The sequence below is a fragment of the Dysidea avara genome, chromosome 9 (genome assembly GCF_963678975.1).
Source record: "Dysidea avara chromosome 9, odDysAvar1.4, whole genome shotgun sequence".
NCBI lineage: Eukaryota > Metazoa > Porifera > Demospongiae > Dictyoceratida > Dysideidae > Dysidea > Dysidea avara.
The window spans coordinates 2,616,013-2,632,051 of record NC_089280.1 but is presented as its reverse complement, the minus strand read 5'-3'; the positions used below and the strand labels follow the sequence as shown (position 1 = coordinate 2,632,051).

General features: G+C 38.7%; 1 protein-coding gene across 3 annotated transcripts in view; it reads left to right on the top strand.

Moving 5' to 3' along the window:
• The window catches only part of LOC136265802 (leucine-rich repeat serine/threonine-protein kinase 1-like), a 41,158-nt gene extending 25,696 nt beyond the window's left edge, over positions 1-15,462 (top strand). For all 3 annotated transcript variants that reach the window (XM_066060718.1, XM_066060717.1, XM_066060719.1), the window contains 6 exons: positions 3,664-3,951; positions 4,051-4,341; positions 4,625-4,759; positions 13,858-14,157; positions 14,215-14,854; positions 14,910-15,462. In XM_066060718.1, coding sequence (XP_065916790.1) covers positions 3,664-3,951; positions 4,051-4,341; positions 4,625-4,759; positions 13,858-14,157; positions 14,215-14,854; positions 14,910-15,274 — 2,019 coding nt within the window. In that variant the 3' untranslated portion in view covers positions 15,275-15,462. The remainder of the gene's footprint in view (positions 1-3,663; positions 3,952-4,050; positions 4,342-4,624; positions 4,760-13,857; positions 14,158-14,214; positions 14,855-14,909) is intronic.
• The last annotated feature ends 577 nt before the right edge of the window (positions 15,463-16,039 follow it).

The following is a 16,039-nucleotide window of genomic DNA, read 5'->3' as shown; positions in this document are numbered from 1 at the left end:
TAGTTTAACTAAGAGCTTGCTGTGGGATACACTATCAAAAACCTTACGAAAATCTAGGTAAATAGAGTCAATTTGGTGACCTTGGGAAGTAGCTTTGAAAATATTGTTCAAATATAGCAAAAGTTGTTGGGTGGTGGACCTACCAGGCAAGAATCCAAACTGACATTATTAAGTACATGATCAATGATTTTGTTGTAGATAACAGTTACTTTTGATGTGTTACATAGAAGGGAAATAGGTCTGTAATTCTTTACGGATGATCGATCAGCTGATTTGTAGACTGGTACCACTAGATGAACTTTCCATTCTTGGGGGATAACGCCAAATGCCAAACTTAAGTTGAACAGGTGGCATAATGGATGGGTGAGTGATGGAGCACAATATTTGAGAATTTTGGGGCTAATAGAGTCAATTCCTGTAGCTTTGTTGGGATCAAGCTGACTTAAAACTGAATACACTTCTTCTTCAGTAAAGGCCAGTGAGTTCATTTCATTAGAATGTGAAGTTGCATTCGCATAATGTGGAGTTGTAGAAGGTGGAGTAAAAACCGAATAGAAATATTGATTAAAAAGATTTACTCTAGAGATGTTGCTGTTAGCTGAGGTAGCATCAAGGTGGATGGTGGGTGGGATTGTGGCTGACTTTGTAAAACTTCTTATGTAATGGTATATTGCAGGATTAGAAGAATTGGCATAGTTGGTAATGAGTGTAGTTTCATAGTTGGACTTAGCAGCAGCTGCACTTTGTTGGAACATTTCTTCAGCATGATTTAGTCGACTTGCATTATGTTCAGAAGGTGAACACTTGTGCTTTCTTCTCAGGGTATGCAAACACTTCAATTGATGTCGTAGATCTCTGCTAAACCACTTGGGGTATTATTTAGAACGGATTTGTATTTTGGGAATAAATAACATCATGGCTTCATGAATAATAGACTTAATCATATCCCATGTAGCTTCAACATCAGATAGGAACAAACAGTTGACGATCATAGATTTGGATATGTAGGAATTCATTCCATGAAAATCAGCTTTAGAGAAATCATAAACATGTTGAGAAATATTTCAGTTGGCTGAGGTTGAACAAATGATAATTCAAAAGTGATAGCATAGTGATCAGATTTGATACATAGGTTCTCAGTATCACTTACTGAAATGCTGTCTATTAGGTCATCATTGTTAGTAAGGATGAGGTCCAAAGTGTTGCCATGGATATGAGTTGAGCAGGATATTAACTGTGATAAATTATTTTCAAAACATGTGTCACAAAATGCTTCAGCAGCAATAGTGCTACCACAGAGAGTATCCCAGTCAATGTCGGGCAAGTTAAAGTCACCTAGTAGTACAATGTTAGAGGACTGTTGAAACTGGTAGAGATGACTTGATAGAGATTGGATCAGTGATACATTAGGATTAGGAGGTAAGTACACAATACATAGGATAAGTGTTTGTGGGAGTTCGACTTCAAAAGTTAGCATCTCAATATTGGTGGGGGAGGGGAGGACTTTACTAACAATGTTATCCCGCACTGCAAGGAGGACACCACCACCTCTTGAGCCACGATCATTACGATATATAGTATAGTTAGTAGGTAAAATTTCGTTGTCAAATATATTGCTGGATAGCCATGTCTCAGTAATAGCTACAATGTCAAAATTATGGGAATAAACCAAAGTTTGAAACGAGGATAATTTGTTAACTATACTTCTTATGTTCATATAATAACAGCTGAGTAGTCATTGATTTGTTGTAGGTGCTGCAGAAGAAGATTGCTGATTTGTAGATGTCATTGGAAGGAGTGGGGGATTATAATCAGAACGGCATAGTTCAGAATTTTGGTATTGTCCATAGAGTTTGTTGTCGATGAAAATGCTTTTGTTTCTAATTTTAATTCTTTTCTTGTCAAAGTCTAATTGCATCAATGTCCATCTTTCTTTAAGCAATGCAGATTCAGCTTTCCTTTCTTCCAGCGTCATGTCAGGTTTGATTCGTACTGGAGCTTGGAATGAGGCAATTTTGGTTAAAGTCATGGTGGCTTCTGTGGATCGTGGAAATTTAATGAGAATTGGCCTGGGCGTGAAGCATCAGATTTGTATCTGCCCAAACGGAAGCAATCCTTGACTGAACTGGCCTGGATCGATAAGTCAACTTTAGCAAATTCATTGGTGATTGATTGTAAATCATTTTCCAGATGGTCAGATTTTTTGATGTTTTGGGTGGGCTTTCTTTAATACCATACATGACAACATTGAATTTCTTATCCTCATAACTAGCAGTAGATGGTGGTTTATTAGTGAGGGTGACATTTGCAGGCTTAGGTTGAGAGTTTGCAGAGGTTGATCCATCAGGCATTGATACAGGCTCCGAAGTAGGCTCCAATGACTTGACAGAGGTCTGGAGAGCTGCAATAGATTTGGTGAGTGAAGCAATTGTGGCTTTCAGGTGAATCTGTAATAAATGCTAGTAAAATGTACATATTTTCGTGAGTTATATAAGCTAATCTTGGCCTGACATAAAGTTTAGTATTTTAGTCAGAAGTATGGCTCCTCCACAAGGTGGGGGAGGGGGGAGGGGAATTTGCCCCAAATGCCCCATCCTGGATCCGCCATTGAACCATGCATGATTGCTGTTTCGCTGGAGAAGTAGACATTCACGATAATGAGCTCAGACGATAGGCACGCCTGTAGTAGTCTCGTGCCCAGATCGCTTTTTTTTCTTTTTGTGTGGGGGCGGAGAAAAAAAGCCCCCATACAAAAAGAAAAAAAGCGGTCTGGGCACGAGACTACGCCTATATCCTTGGAGCGGCACTAAAACCGAGGCTAAGCCACGCCATTTCCGGCACAGTGAATCGCTGGGCTGCAATTATACTTGCCCCATTTAGTAGCACAGGCTGCTTTTTCCACTGTCACTGAAGTTTGCATCTCTGTTCGAATCACACGCCATGGTCACTGGCTATACCGTTACGCATATATAACAGTTTAGCCAGTAGCAAGGCCAGTAGCTACCCGCTTATGCACTCGTTACATGAATGCTACATCAACTCAAGGGGGTGTCACTCCAATAGGCACTGTACTACGATCTGCGACCGCGGTCAAAGCTAAAGGTCAATGAACAAGGCCGATTTTCCACAAAGAACAACGGTCAAGCTGTTTTCCCAGCACGGCCAAAGCTTTGCTAGTTAGTAGTGCACGAAAATGTAGCGAAAATAAACGGAACCAGGTCTGTGGTCAAGACAAATTTTCGACGAAAGTCAATGGTCAAAATCGAAAATCGATCTTGACCGCGGTCGCAGATCGTAGTACAGTGTCTATTAGAGTGACACCCCCTTGCAACTGATCCATGAAAAAACTTTTTAATTGTAGGAAAAAATTAGCAAGAAAACATTCGCGAATGCACCTAAAATCGCAAAATTCGCGAATGTTTTCTTCCGCGAATCATTCCCGTTATACAGTATCACGATATCGATACTTTCAAAATAATCGCGACATATCGGTAAAACGATAATATTGCTCAGCCCTACAAGAAATGGCTGCAGTGATGTTACTATTGATCAATAATGGCAGACATCATTACCCCTTTTCACAGTTTGACTGATTTGGCATAGATATATAAAGTACAGAGCCTTTATTGTATTGCTATTACAGCAGCATTACACTTTTCCTAGAGAGACATTGTAGTAGCTGTTAAGTCTTTCGCCCAGACATCTCCTGATGGTATGGAAGATGATATGGAAGATGATATACCCCAAGCTTACTCCTTAGTGCGACAAGAACTTAACAAGATTCTCTCCATAGATCATCCCGATATTATTAAATGTATTGGGTTTTGTGTATCGACATTATCGATTGTGATGGAATGTGCTCCTTTTGGCAATGTAAAGGATCTCCTTAAAGCCTACAGCAGCACTGGATACTACCTGTGTCCTGAATCACTAGTTGAAACTGCTAAACAGGTAACCATATGAATCATCGTTTAAAGTTTAAACATGTGTATGGATTGCCACCAGCTATTTAACATTCAGACTGTAATTATTGTTTGTGTTGAATTTTAGGTGTCATCAGCATTGGCTTACCTTCACAGTAAGGCCATAGTCCACCATGACATCAAACCTGATAATATACTGGTGTTTAGTTTCCCACAAGCTGGTCATGATTGTTTTTCTACTAAAGATACATCTCTGAGGTGTGCGGCTTGTCAGAATGGAGGAGCTTTAGTAAAGCTGGCTGATCTTGGTGTATCAGCATTCGTAGGCCCTGAGGGCTTTTGCAGAAAGCCATCTACTCCAGGCCACACTGCTCCTGAAGTTATGGAATATCATGGATTAGAACCACTTGGTGAAAAGGTCTGTTTTGTAATAACTAGTCGTACAGCCTTTCCACTTATAACTTTAGTGAATACTACAGCAACTCGAAACTCTGTAATAATAATTTTATAAAAATTTAATATAATATGGTCATTGCAGACATAGAAAGTGATTAAATTGATATCTGGAATGCTGATATACATATAAGACTGTTTTTGCCAGACCAGGTTACAAAATATTGTTCTTTTGTAGTATTATTGTTGTTTATTGCTGTAGATAAAGAATTATGTATTATTGTTTGCTTACTTTCAATACTGTGTAGGTTGACATATTTTCACTGGGGATGACTATCTATGAGCTGATGACTTTACAAGTTCTTCCTCCTCTAAGTTATAACTCTCATGAGTTTGACTTGAATATCAAAAATGGTTTGAGGCCTTCAATACTTACTGAAGAGGTTTGTCATATACAAATCCATGTGAAAACAGTTAGCTGTAAAAAAGGGTGCAGCCTTCAAAAGGCTTCGTGAAATCAAAGGTGGCGGTCACGAAATGGCTACAATGATGTTAATGCTAATAAATTTTAATGATGAACTTATTGCTTAAAAATTATTAGCATTGACATTGCTGCAGCCATTTCTTGTTCGCCATCTTCGATTTCACAACTTTTTCACCCAGGCTTTAGAAGGCCACACTTTCTTTTACAGCTTGGCTGTTTTTCATAGACTTTGTGTTTTATATACTCCTAGCTGGTCATAAACTGGCCTTTATGTTTGCTATTTTATCATACAATGGTGATCGTTATATGGAAGACAGAAGTTACAATACAATAGTATTGTATTTCAGAAATTTGTTCTTGTAATACTTTAATAGAGTGCACAGTTTTTCAAGCACTTCTACAGTAATAGAACACACATAAGAACAGTCTATATAGTAGATACCACATGTTTACATCTGATATCCGATATTTAGTATCAAGTAACTACCAATACAGGTTTTCTGACTAACCGATATTACAGAAACATTGAAATTGTAACCACAAGTGTAGTGATGTCACTGGTTGATTCAAACGCTTTCCAACAATTCAATACTGTATTTAGTTACGAATGACTGTAAAGCATTTTGATAAGACTCCGGTATGATTTGTTAGTATACAAATCAAGTATACAAAAATCTGTTACAAAAAAGTAGTACCAAAAAGCTCCAGTAAAGAAAAAAAATCTTTGACAATACTGTGGATTAAACCCACATACCAGAATCCCCATCCTCTCACAGCATTTCAGCATTTACCACTACACCATGAAGTCACTTGCACAACTGCTTGGCTTGCAATTGTCCTCATACAACATAAATGAAATGTCGGTGATATAGACGTCTTAATTGACCAATACCAATACTTGTGATGTTGGTACCAATATTGATAAAGTATCGATATTGGTACTACCCTACAATCTAGCTTCTCCATTAGTAGATTTATGAACTTACTATTGGTGACCGTCTCAGACTTGTTCACACAATTTCGGAATTTTCTCACCATTAGTTGCAGTGTCCAAGGAATGGATCACCAAAGTTTCAGCCTTCTGTGGTGAGTAGTTTTGGAATTATAACACTAGACAGTAGATAATCGATTTGTACAGCAAATTAAACTACAGGCGCTTACATTTGCAGCCATAGCTTCTGTTTGGATTAGTTTACAACATTGTAATTTGCCGTAAAATGCTCACCATGGATTAACACATCAGCCAAGGTTAGCCAGATAGTCACTTGCGCATATCAATATGAACAGGGCCGCCCAGAGAAATTAAGGGGCCTAGGGCAAAGAGTTAAATTGTGTCCCAGGGGCAAGGAGGGTTCAACTCTGAATCACAACTTATGCCTAGCTGTAAGTCAAAGACCAAAAAAATGGTTATTACATGCCACCAACGACAATAGCTGCCCCTCACTAACTATATCTCCTTGTTTATAATTACTTACATAGCTTGCTACACTGCTCCTCTGAAGAATATGGTGACTGCCGTATTAGATTATCTAGATCTTGACTGCTCTATTATAGAGTATATATCGATCTTTTTAATGGGTATTCAAGGTGCCCTTGATGGGGCCCCCTGGGGCCCCTTTCAGGTTGGCGCCCAGGGCAAAATGCCTTAGTTGCCCCCCCCTCCTCCCCGTGGGCAGCCCTGGATATGAAGGTAGTTTGGTAGAAGAAATGATCACAATTTTGTTTACGTTTACCATATCGTAAATGAACGCAGGTAACATGCATATCATTGGAGCTACAAAAAGATTTATGAACTCTCAATGAACAGGAGAATAAGATGGTATATAGTTTTAATCAATTTGAGGCTTCCTTCTTTGAATACTGGCCCAATAAACACTTGCGTATTTTTTCTTCTAGCATGCGTTATTTTATTTTTTTATATGGTACGCACAAAGTTTTTTTTACATGACAATTTTAATTACCGTCTAGCTAGCCTAAATATTTCAAGGGAGAAAATTTTTGCTGATTTCGTGATTTTGGGGGTTATCAGTGAAAATTTTATCATTGAAATATTTAGACTTCCATATAGTCTAATACATTTTGGGAGTGTTTGCAAATCCACAAAAAAAATATTTTTTGAAACATTGCTCAACCTCGAATAATTTTCCCCTCGAAATATAGAGGCTATATAGTACATGATAAAATTAATTGCAAAACTGAGTACGCGTGCTTGTGCGAACAAGTATGGTTTTTGCTGAGACAGTCAGTTAGTTATATGTTTAAACTAGAATTTTTGTTGTAAGTTAAGTGAGCTGATCAGCTGAATACAGTGGTGAAGATGGGTGTGGTGGTGATCCCTGGTTCAAATCCTGAATAAGAGATTTTATATATGTATTGTAAAGTTCTTGGTTCTTCTTGTTCTTTTAGACTGTTTTGACCTTTTAACTTTACACCTGGTTGGTTTTCTCCTTGTAACTCTGTAGTTGTCACTGTGATTTGCTTTGAGCCACAAAAGGTTGAACTATGATGGTTAAAGTTACGGTATATTTTTAAATGTGTGGGTGTGACAAATTACAAAATTTTGCTTATAATAATGGTAGTAATCCAACTATTTGTACTTGTTTGATTTTACTGCAGAACAGCAACTGTTCTTGGGTGTGTGGTCCATGATAGAGTGATGCTTTACAAAAACGTGCCACCAAAAACCAGACTACTGAATCCTTAAAAATTCAAACTAAACAACTAGGTCCTATGGAAGTGATTTTTGAAGTTATTGTTTGTGAAGATATTTTATTTAATTTATTAGGACTTGTGGAAGCAATTGTGCATGGTGTGTTTCTTCTCAGTGATGGAGATACAAGCCTTCAAAGAGTTTATGAAACTACTAAAAGTTCAATATACAGTAGCACTATGCCCCAGGAATGTTCATAGAGCTTACAGCTTTGCTGTATTTGGTGGCTGAAAAAAACGTAGTAGTGACAGCCGGAGTGTGAGGCAATATATGGGCTGGCTTGTTTGTATTGCTAAAACAATTTGTGGTGTACACAAAAGCAATAAATATGAAGAGATTCATGTTCACTTTAAACTTTTCAGGCTGCTAGAATTGGTTTTATGGCCTTCTCAAAAAGTATCGATGGGGGTTCAAAATTTTGAGTGATTGCCTGTGACTATACCTTAACCTATACAAAAAGCAATTTTCAAGTTATCCCAATAAGCGGTTTGCTCTGTAGGAATGACAAAATGCATTGTCTTCTTTAATGTAAATAATCATCCAGAACTCTGTAAACATTAATCAGATTTGCACCAAACAGAGTATGCGAATTACCCTCAATACATAGATCCTTAAAAACAAATTTCAAGGTGATTGAGATATGCATTTATATGTTATAATCAGGGGCGGCTCCAGGGGTGTTTCTGAGGTTTCTGGAAACCAGTCACATTCAAATCGAGATACTCTAATAAAGCAGTCACAGTATTCAGAGCAGCAGTGTAGCAAGTTTATAGCTATAAATAAGGATTTTATGTACTTTATAGTGATAGTTAGTAAAGGGCAGTTATTCTCAGCAGATAGTTACCTTTTTTTTTTTTTTTTTTGGTCTTCACCCAAAAATCTAGCTATGCTCTTAGTCAGAAACCAGTCACCAAAATCCTGGAGCTGCCTATGATAATAGTTTTTGTAAAGTTTCAAAACAAGAAAATCCAAGCCTCCCAAAAAAGGAAAAATCAAATTTAGCCAAATTTGAGAGCTTGTATTTCACAAGTGCATATGGTAATTTTGCTCAAATTTAGTATGTTCATGGAACACTGTAGGTGGAGGGCATTTGCAGCATAAAAATTATTCTATTTGGAGAAGGTAGCATGGAGCTTTGTATGGGTGAAAATTATTTGTCAATATACCCATGGTGAGGTGCACTGGTTTTCTTAGTTGCACAACACACTACCACGTGTCTTGATTCACATATAAAAAGTAAGAATAAGTATACTTTCAACTTAATTACATAAAATAGGTACATTTCTGGAAATTGTATGGTTGAACTTGTTAGCAGGGGTGTTCTCATGCGCAAGCTGTCGGATGCCACTACTTAGCCGGGAAGACCGTGAAGAGTAGCACAACAATCAGTATCAAAGTTTAGCAACACAACACAACAACTACAATGTAGAAGTACAAGCCAAAAAGAATCAAAACTACAAAGAACAATAGAACAAAAGATGTGGCCTATTACACAGATTAAAATTCCTATACAAAACCACAGTAGCTAAGTGTGAATAACTAATACAACAATGAATAGTTTAAAGCTAATATGTACATTAAGTCTAAGTGCGTGTATGTGTATGCATACAGTTCAATACTCCTCCTCACTTGACTTAATACAGTTCAAGTATTCCAGCTTTCTCTCTCAGCTTACAATACTGCTCACATGTCAGACCTTTAGTCACCATATCAGCGGTCATGTCTGTAGTTGAATGATAATCTAATATGATAGTTCCATTTGCTACTTGTTCACAAACAGAATGATGACGAATGTCTATATGCTTTGCTCACCCATGAAATTGGGAATTCTTAGCCATCGCTATAGCAGATTGATTATCTTCAAATATTCAGTAGAGCATCCTAACTCTTTTTCTAGTTGTCTCAGCCATAAACACTCTTCCAGATAATGCCACATACTCAGCTTTGGCTGTGGACAGTGCTACACATTTCTGCTTTTTACTGCTCCAGGAGATTGGTCCACCACTAAACATAGAAATGTAGCCAGAAGTTGAGTTTCTGTCTGACATGTCACCAGCCCAGTCTGCATCACTGTACCCAATACATTTGTCTGAACCATCTTGTTTGTAAAGTATACCAATATTGATAGTACCTTTTATATATCTTAAGACTCGTTTCAGGGCTGTCCAATGGTCCTTCTGAGGATTTGAGTTAAACCGAGCTAAGCTGTTCACAGCAAATGCTATGTCTGGTCTTGTGCTCACTGCCAAATACATGAGACTTCCAACGGCTGACTGGTATTCAGCCTGGTTAACTGGCTCAGTTTGACTGTTGAAGTTTCAAACTGACATCTGCCGGAGTGCTTGTTGGCTTGGAGTCTTGCATTCCAAGTCTCTTTAGCAGGTTCTCAATATAGGCAGGTTGTCCAATCCATATGGATCCAGCTTCTTTGTTTTGCTCAATTTTCATACCAAGGAAGTACTTGAGTTCATCAAGGTCCATAATGTCAAACTTACTAGACAGTTTTTCTTTGACTTGTTTGAGCTGTTTCTCATTCTTGGCAGCAAGAATTATGTCATCAACATAGACCCCAATGAACATTGTATCTTTTCCATTTTTCGAAAATAAATGCACGGATCACACACTGCGGTTTGAGTAAATTGCATCTCCTTCAGGTAAGTAGCAAGAGTAGAGTTCCAGCAGCGGGGTGACTGCTTCAATCCATAAATGCTTTTGTTAAGCTTGCATACAAACTCCTCCTTTCCTTGACACTCAAAACCTTTTGGCTGCTGCATGTATACTTCATCTTCAAGGGTTCCATTTAGGAATGCAGTAGTCATCAAAATCTGTTCCATACTGTTGTGTGAACCCTTGTGCAACCAGCCTTGCTTTTACCTCTGCACAGATCCATCTCCTCCAGTTTTTACTTTGTAAACCCATTTGCTCCCAACTGTCTTTTTGCCTTCAGGCAACTTCACCAAGTCCCAGACATTGTTTTCTCTCAATGATGTCATCTCTGTTTCCATAGCAGATTCCCATTTTTTCTTGTCTGGCCTTGTAGTAGCTTCCTTGTAGGATACTGGACCTCACATACATTGCTACTTTCTTGACCATAGTAGTCGGGCTACTTTCTAATTCTGGTAGACCTTCGAGGTTCTGAAGGACTTGATTCCTTGATTTGCTCAGGCATCACCAGCCACGTCCATTTCAGGAACTTCAACTTCAGAAAATTCAGCAATCAAGTGATAATTACTCTTGGCAGTAGTTTGTGTATTGTGATCGTGCTCTTTGACCTGTTCATTAAACTGTACATCACGACTATGAAATATCCTCCTTTGTGTGGCATCATAAAGTCTGTAGCCTTTGGTGAGATTTCCGTATCCCACCATAATACACTTGCGTGTCTTGGAATCAAACTTAGCTCTCTCATCTCGGGGAACATGTGCATATGCATTAGGGCTGAGCGATACTACCGTTTTAGCGATACTACCGTTTTAGCGATATATCGCGATATTTTGAAAGTATCGATATCGCGATATTTTGTTATTAACTATCGTGATACCATGCCTGTACATTACTGTCATTAAAAATCCATTTGTTATGCATAGTTGGCTAAGAATCCTTGTAAATGATAAAGTCCACCCATCTGGTTTCCCCTGCAGAGAGGTGTGAACACCATAACAACCTCAAAGCATGTATTACAATAACTGTTACTGTAAACAAGGATGATAGTGGCTAGTTTGCTATCACCTATAAGGACTTCCTGCAGGAATGCTGAGGAATACATTATGTGGCACCAGCTATGATTTGTAAGTATCGTGAACTATTCAGTATCGTGAATAGTGGCTTTAGTATCGATTGTGATACTAAAATGGCAGTATCACTCAGCCCTAATATGCATCACTGCCAAATACTCTCAGGTAGTTCACCTTTGGCTTTTTGCCATGCCACACTTCACAAAAGACATTTTTTTCAAAGCTTTGACTGGTGATCTGTTCCTCAAGTACACTGCTGTTGGAAACTTTTTAGGCAGTTTTGAATCTAAAAGCATTGATCGAGCCATTTCAACTAAGGTACGATTTAAACACTCAGCGACACCATTTTGTTGAGGTGTTTTGGGCACTGTCAATTCGTGCCTTATACCTTCTGCCTTGAGATAATTCTCAAACTGAGATGAGGTGTACTCGCCCCCATTGTCTGTTCTGAAGGTTCTTATTTTCTTCTTAGTAGCCTTTTCTACAAGAGCTTTCCATTCTACAAAACACTGAAAGACCTGGTCTTTTGTCTTGATTATACACACCCAGGAGTACCTCGACTTATCATCAGTGCATGTTAGAAAGTACTGAGCTCCTCCTATCGATTTGTCACTTATTTTTTCACAAACATCTGAGTGGACTAGCTCAAGCAGATCTCCTGTCTGCCTTTCACTACTTTCAAAGGGATTTCGGTGCTGCTTTCCACCGATACAGCTCTCACAAAAGCCAAGGTCACCTGACAAATTGTAGTCAAACCTTTCAACTAAATTACCACCTGCGACACTTTTAAGGCTTTGCTCACCAACATGGCCATACCTTCTGTGCATTTCATTGTCACATTTAGTTGCATTTGCACTTTCCCCTTTTCTAGAGTGGACTAGGTAATACAGGTTTCCATACTTGGTGGCAACAGCAATTACTTTCTTTTCCTGATTAAACATTTTGCACCCTTTTTGGTCAAAATTAGTGGTTTTCCCAGCCTCAGAAGCTTTTGACACGCTCAAGAGACTATATGACAGCTTAGGAACATACAGAACATTTTCTAGCTTACACTTTTGTGTGCTTCCACCAGGTAGAATCATAGCTAGTTTTACTGTGCCCTCTGCCGGTCCCTCCAGTGGGCTTCCATCACCCAGTGTCACTTGCTGTGGGGTCTCCAGGCATCTCATATCAACAAGCAGATTACACATATGGCAGGTTGCACCTGAGTCTACTATCCAAGTTCCACTGGAAGTAGCAGCAAGTGCATGAATAGTTACAAATACTTCATCATCACTGCCTGGACTTTCCTTTTTCTCAGCAACACTGGCCTGTTTCTTTTGAGCTGCTAGATACTTTCTACAATCTTTCTTAAAATGGCCAGGTTTGTGGCAGTAATGACACGTAAATGGTTTCTTGAACCCCTTATTCTGGCCTGCAGTAAAGGCTTTACATCTATCTTCCAAAGGTGTTGGTACCTTTTCTTTGAGCTTTGACTCTTGGTGCAGCAGCCTCTCAGTGACAAGTTCCCATTTTGGGATATTCTCTGATTGTGCCTCAAGCGCAGTTACTAACACATTGTATGACTCTGGTAAACTGGCCAGCAAGTGTGTATACTCTGTCTTCCTCGGATACTGCATCACCAATTACAGCAAGACCCTCAAATATCTCACTCATCGTCTTAATGTGCTCAATGACCGACCCACCTTCCTTTAGCTTTAAAGTGTAGAGCTTTTGTCGAAGCTGCAGTTTGTTTGACCAAGTTTTAGTTTGGAACTGCTCCTCTAGCTTTTTCCACACAGCTTTTGGATCTTCTGGGTCCCCCAGTAGATATAATAACGACGGGTCTACAGCAAGCACAATTATCGCGAGGGCGCGATTTCCCCATGCAAAAAACTTCGTTCGGCCTTCTGCTTTGTCTTCGCCTGGCGCTACCTCAGTTCCATTGACTATACCCCAAAGACTGTCCCTCATTAACGCCATCCAGCATTGTACTTTCCACATCAGATAATTCTTTCCGTTCAGTGATATTAGGACAGTTTTAATTTCTGCCATTAGGCTTCAGTTCCATCAGTCCAGCTGAGTTTGCCTAGATTCTTGTCAACGATTACCTGTTAGCAGGAGAGTTATCACTAAATCATCACTTAGTGTGGCACTGGGCCCATAACCTGTTAGCAGGGGTGTTCTCATGCGCAAGCTGCCAGATGCCACTACTTAGCTGGGAAGACCGTGAAGAGTAACACAACAATCAGTATCAAAGTTTAGCAACACAACACAACAACTACAATGTAGAAGTACAAGCCAAAAGAATCAAAACTACACAGAACAATAGAACAAAAGATGTGGCCTATTACACAGATTAAAATTCCTATACAAAACCACGGTAGCTAAGAATCAAGGTGTGAATAACTAATACAACAATGAATAGTTTAAAGCTAATACATACATTAAGTCTAAGTGTGTGCATGTGTATGCATACAGTTCAATAGAACTTTCACTATTTCTTTTTGTATATCTGAGGATTGCAGTGTGTCAGTGCATATTTCAGTAAATCTCAAACATTTTATGAGATCAATTTGTTTATTGGTTACGTCCTTGCTTGTAAATACTTTAACACGAATACTTTACTTGTAGGAGGATCCAAAGTACCCGATCATCCTGAAAGAACTAGTGGTGAACTGTTGGGCTCAAGAGTATGTTGCCAGGCCAACTGCTCATGAAATAGTTTCCGTACTCCAATCACCAGATTGTCTCAAACTGACAAACACTTACAACACTGAACTACCATACAGTGCAGTATCTGCTGCGCTGGTTGTTACTGTTGAGGATCAACAGTCACTGTGGTTGGCTCATACCACCAATGATGGGGATTGTGAAGTGTCTGTATACGAATTTGTTAAACTAGAGAGTTACAGTCATGTTAACTTGTTTGAGGTGGGTGATACTCCATGACATGTACATTGTATGATAACCTTCACCAAACCTCTGCAGGACACTCCCATACAAGTTGAGACTCCTGTTCTATCCATGTGTCAGCTTGGCATGCATGTGTGGATGGCATCACAACATGGAACAATAACAGTTGTTAGTGCCACTACTCTCAGCATTGTACACCAAACAGAAAATTTTAAGTTTGATGATGAAAATTTGGTTGAGATGATTACCATTGATGGTCAGGCTAGGCTACTGGCTCTAGCATACAAGAGTGGTGTTATAACTTTTGTAAATCTTCAGCCAACCTTTGCATTGCATAATGATGACTTAAGTAACTTTAAAGCCAACATTGTTTCCACCATTTCAACTTCAGGACCACAGATGTGTACTGCTGAAGTGTGTAAAAGTGCGAACAATGATTTGTGGTGTGGGTGTGATCTTAACACCATTAAAGTTATCACTACTCCTCAAGGCAATTCTCAGCCATACGTGAAAGCAACATTTAGTGCCCACACAAACTCTGCAGATATCCCACAAGACTCCAGCGTCATGCATTTGAAGTCTTGTACCCACTCTACAAATAATATTGTCTACATGTATGCGCTACACAATTGTGGAAGTGTCGTTTCCTGCTGGAGTGTTGGAGATCAACCGACACTAGTCACTGTGATCAAACTAGATCATCTTCATTCACCAGGTACGTTTATGCTGTAGTATGTAAAATTTATTACCCCAGTGTTATATTTCTGTAGCTAGCATCATCCTTCCACTTGGGGCTACCTTATATGTCACAGATACTATCGGAAGTGTATACAGTATCAGTCTGGATGAAGCAATCAGTGACAGTGCCAATTATCATTGTAGCCTTTTGCTCTGTCACCATCAGTCAGCGTTACTCGACCATTTGTTTGTGTTGCATGGAAGAATGAACACCAAGGGGTTTCTAACTAACATAGGTAGTGTATCTAACTTAACTGATGACAACTCATTGAGACTAGATGTTTGCTGTGATGTTTTGCTTGGCATGGGAGCTGGATATCAAGATCTTTTTAAATCCAATAATGACATTTCTGACCAAAATTTGTATTTTATCATATGGGTTCTTCCAAAGACTTGAAGGAGCGTGGACTGTGCAGTTGTGCAGTGTATAAATAGTTGACTGCACATTTGTGTAGAGATTGTTATAAATAAGCACACGCATGCACAATATCTATAGTTGTGGCAATTTGTATTTTATTTGTGTACCAATAATTTTTGCTTGTCAATTATATTGCTTGTCAATATATTTATCTCATGCACTTTTCATTACTGAGAGAATATATGTAGGTGCCTTGGGCTATCACTGTATTATAATATTGTGCCGACATTGGATTTTTAATTTTGTTAACAAGAATAGGCAATGGTGACATGATTGAAAGTGCATGCCAATCAGCATTCAGCCACAAAGTGATTTAATTTCCTTTGGTACATAACAATTAACTAAACAAGTATGTAAAACATTAGCACTTACTTTCGATGGAATGAGATTCTTTTTTTCACACTTACACTGTGAAAAAGGTGGGATATAAAATGGTATTTCCAGTGGCTTATTGAATACAAAGAAGCCTTAATATAAATCCTGTATTATACTCATCTTATACTGCATACTATATACTATTGCATATATACATGGTTTCAGTTTATTTACCACATTACCTGAAATAGCTTATATCTAATATAATGCCCACACTATACCATCACATATATGGTTTCAGTACGACAAAAAGTAATGATATCATAATGCAGCCATCTGCAAGGTGTGCAAGATGTAAAATTAATATTTCTTGTTGGAGTGTTAAGCCAACTTTGACTACTGTGATAAAACCATCACATCTCACCTCAA